The sequence below is a fragment of the Gobius niger genome (assembly GCF_951799975.1).
Source record: "Gobius niger genome assembly, chromosome: 5".
Lineage (NCBI taxonomy): Eukaryota > Metazoa > Chordata > Actinopteri > Gobiiformes > Gobiidae > Gobius > Gobius niger.
The window spans coordinates 16,428,542-16,431,594 of NC_136856.1; the positions used below are offsets into that span (position 1 = coordinate 16,428,542).

The following is a 3,053-nucleotide window of genomic DNA, read 5'->3' on the forward strand; positions in this document are numbered from 1 at the left end:
ATTTTGTTTCAGTAATATGTTTGATTCCTTAGTCACTGAAAAAAGTAATATATTTTTGTAACTCATTTCTTTTGTTATGCATTACCTCCAACACTGATCATCAGGGGTTTCGGATCTTTCAACATCAGACCTCAATACCCAGACGACCCATACGGGAGTTATCAGTTCCCTAATTGCATCCCAGCAGCACCAGTCCACAGACTTGCTCTCAAAGGCACCTGGTGGCTTCCTCAGCTGCTTCTAAACATAGTAAGGGTGTTGAAACCTTTACAAAATGTTCCATTATCTTCCAGAATGAAGCGTGGAAGAGCCGGTCTCCAATCTAAGTGCCAGCCGTTCCCCAGCCCCAAGGAACGGGCCAAGAGGCTAAGGCTGACTCCATGCAGCTTCACTCCGGTCCGCGGCGAGGACTGGGGTAACCTTCCTCACCATGTGGTTCTACAGATCTTCCAGCACTTGTCCTTGGTGGACCGAGCACGGGCTTCATCCGTGTGCCGGTGCTGGAACGATGTCTTTCACACCCCAGACCTGTGGCGCCGCTTTGAGTTCGAGCTCAACCAGCCTGCTACGTCCTACCTGCGCTCCACTCACCCAGACCTCATTCAGCAGATCATCAAGAAGCATGCCCAGCACCTGCAGTACGTCAGCTTCAAGGTAAAGTTGTTTTTGGAGAGAAAGTTACAATATTCAATAATGTTGGATAGTACAATAACTATATTATTAAATTTGAAGCAATTTCAAAGCTGTACAATGCAATGAATTTAAATAAAAATGCGATTGTTGTCAAACTCTCAAAATCATGACAAGGCTGTTTGCAAAGACAATGTGTAAGTCTTTCTCAGTCAGATGGAAGATCCCTATAGTCTTGCTCTATACAGTACATTATGGCGCCTTGTGATATAGATATTGCATCAGCTAATATTGTGATGATAATTAATTGTGCAGCCCTGTTACAAATTAACCTTTTTTTTTTATTGGCGCCTCAGATTTCACTGACCCCCCCCCCCCCCCCCCCTCTGCATTTTTACTATGCATATGAACAACAATATGTTCCTCCCCTAATCCAAACCATCTGCTGCTCGTTTCATTATGACTCACCAACTGTCTTGCTGTTATTTGCCTAAGCACATCTAGCACAGTGACGTGATACCTGTCCCTCCAATCATTTTGCTTTTGTCTGGGCCGGTAAATCAGGTGGACAGCTGCACAGAGTCTGCAGAAGCGGCCTGTGACATTCTCTCACAACTGGTGAACTGCACCATCAAGACTCTGGGCCTGATCTCCACAGCACGGCCGAGCTTTATGGACGTGTCTCAGGTAGAAACGGCAGCACATTTGGTGATCACTTCTTACTGATTACGTGTTGATCCTCGCTGTGACAAATTTAGAACAAGTTGATGTACACACTCATTATTCGTTTAAGAAGAGTCTGATGCAATCTGAATATAACCTTTATTTCAGCGTTTTAAAAAAACTTTATCACTAAATCAGCTGGATATTTATACAAGTCTGTACATTCATCACATCATCCACAAACATAGTGCTGTAAGTGATTTGCTGACAGCAATTCATGTAAACTGCTGTTTGTCTGTAGTATGTATTATTGTGACTTATGTTCTATATTCATGGTTATATGATTATAGATCATCATTAGATAAAGGAGATGAATGGAAGGTGATGATGTAGTGTTTGTTCTCCTCAGGCCCACTTTGTGTCCGCTTTGACAGTGGTATTTGTCAACTCCAAGTCACTGTCCTCCATCAAGATTGATGACACTCCAGTAGATGATCCGTCCCTCAAGGTGCTGGTTGCCAACAACAGTGACACGCTCAAGTTGTTGAAGATGAGCAGCTGTCCCCACGTCTCCCCAGCTGGTGACTACTGCATCACTCACTCAGACATACAGTAAGCCATTCTAGGTCATGGTTGCACAAGTAATGTTTTGTAATCTGTTTGCAGGGATCCTGTGTGTGGCTGACCAGTGCCATGGGCTCAGAGAGCTGGCTCTGAATTACCATCTGCTGAGTGATGAGCTGCTACTGGCCCTCTCCACAGAGAGGCATGTAAATCTGGAACACCTACGGATTGATGTGGTCAGTGAGAACCCCAGTCAGACACACTTCCACACCATCAAGAAGAGCAGCTGGGAGGCCTTGGTGCGGCACTCTCCAAAAGTCAACATCGTCATGTACTTCTTTCTCTACGAAGATGAATTTGAGCCTTTCTTCCGTGAGGAGACGCCCGTCACTCACCTGTACTTTGGGCGGGCAGTGAGTAAAGAGATGCTGGGGCGTATTGGTCTGAACTGTCCTCGTCTTGTAGAGCTGGTTGTGTGCGCTAACGGTCTGGAGCCTCTGGACAAGGAGCTGATTCGGATCGCAGAGCGGTGCAAAAGCCTGACAGCCATCGGGCTCGGCGAATGTGAGGTGACCTGCAGTGGCTTTGTGGAGTTTGTAAAGATGTGTGGAGGCCGGCTGACTCAGCTGTCCATCATGGAGGAGGTGCTGATCCCAGACAGCACCTACAACATGGAGCAGATCCACAGTGAGGTGTCGAAGCATCTGGGACGCATATGGTTCCCCGACATGATGCCCACATGGTGATATAATAGGGTTACCATGGCAATGTACAGCAACAAGATGCTCACATGGTAATGTAACACATGGCTGCTGAGATAGGCTCCAAAGACAAATTTGATTTCAATGATTACACCATTTTTATTATCTCTTTGAGTGCTGCGCTCACTGTGTATATGTGACATGTTTACTCTACAATATCTGACTTTTGATGCAGCTGGTGTTATGGTAACTGTTATAGTTTTGTGTTCTAATGAGTTGAGACTGTATAGTATGAAACTAAATATTTAAAATATTATCTGTCATAGTTGATTTTTATTTGTAAGATGCTTGAGTTTCACTGTTCAGTATTTTCTGCTCATTTTATTGGGTAACAGCTTCACAGTAGGGCTGGGCGATATGATGATAAAGATCTAATTGTGCAATCTGGTTTCTGTGACAATATGCTATTTTGTTGATTTTATCAGTTTTGTTTCT

General features: G+C 44.5%; 1 protein-coding gene across 1 annotated transcript; it reads left to right on the plus strand.

Moving 5' to 3' along the window:
• Positions 1-294: 294 nt before the first annotated feature.
• fbxl3l (F-box and leucine-rich repeat protein 3, like) lies at positions 295-2,701 on the plus strand (the record flags this gene model as incomplete). Its single annotated transcript, XM_079556985.1, has 4 exons — positions 295-654; positions 1,195-1,317; positions 1,703-1,874; positions 1,960-2,701. 4 exons carry the CDS (start codon positions 295-297, stop codon positions 2,601-2,603), a joined length of 1,299 nt encoding a protein of 432 aa, XP_079413111.1. The 3' UTR covers positions 2,604-2,701.
• Between the last annotated feature and the right edge of the window lie 352 nt (positions 2,702-3,053).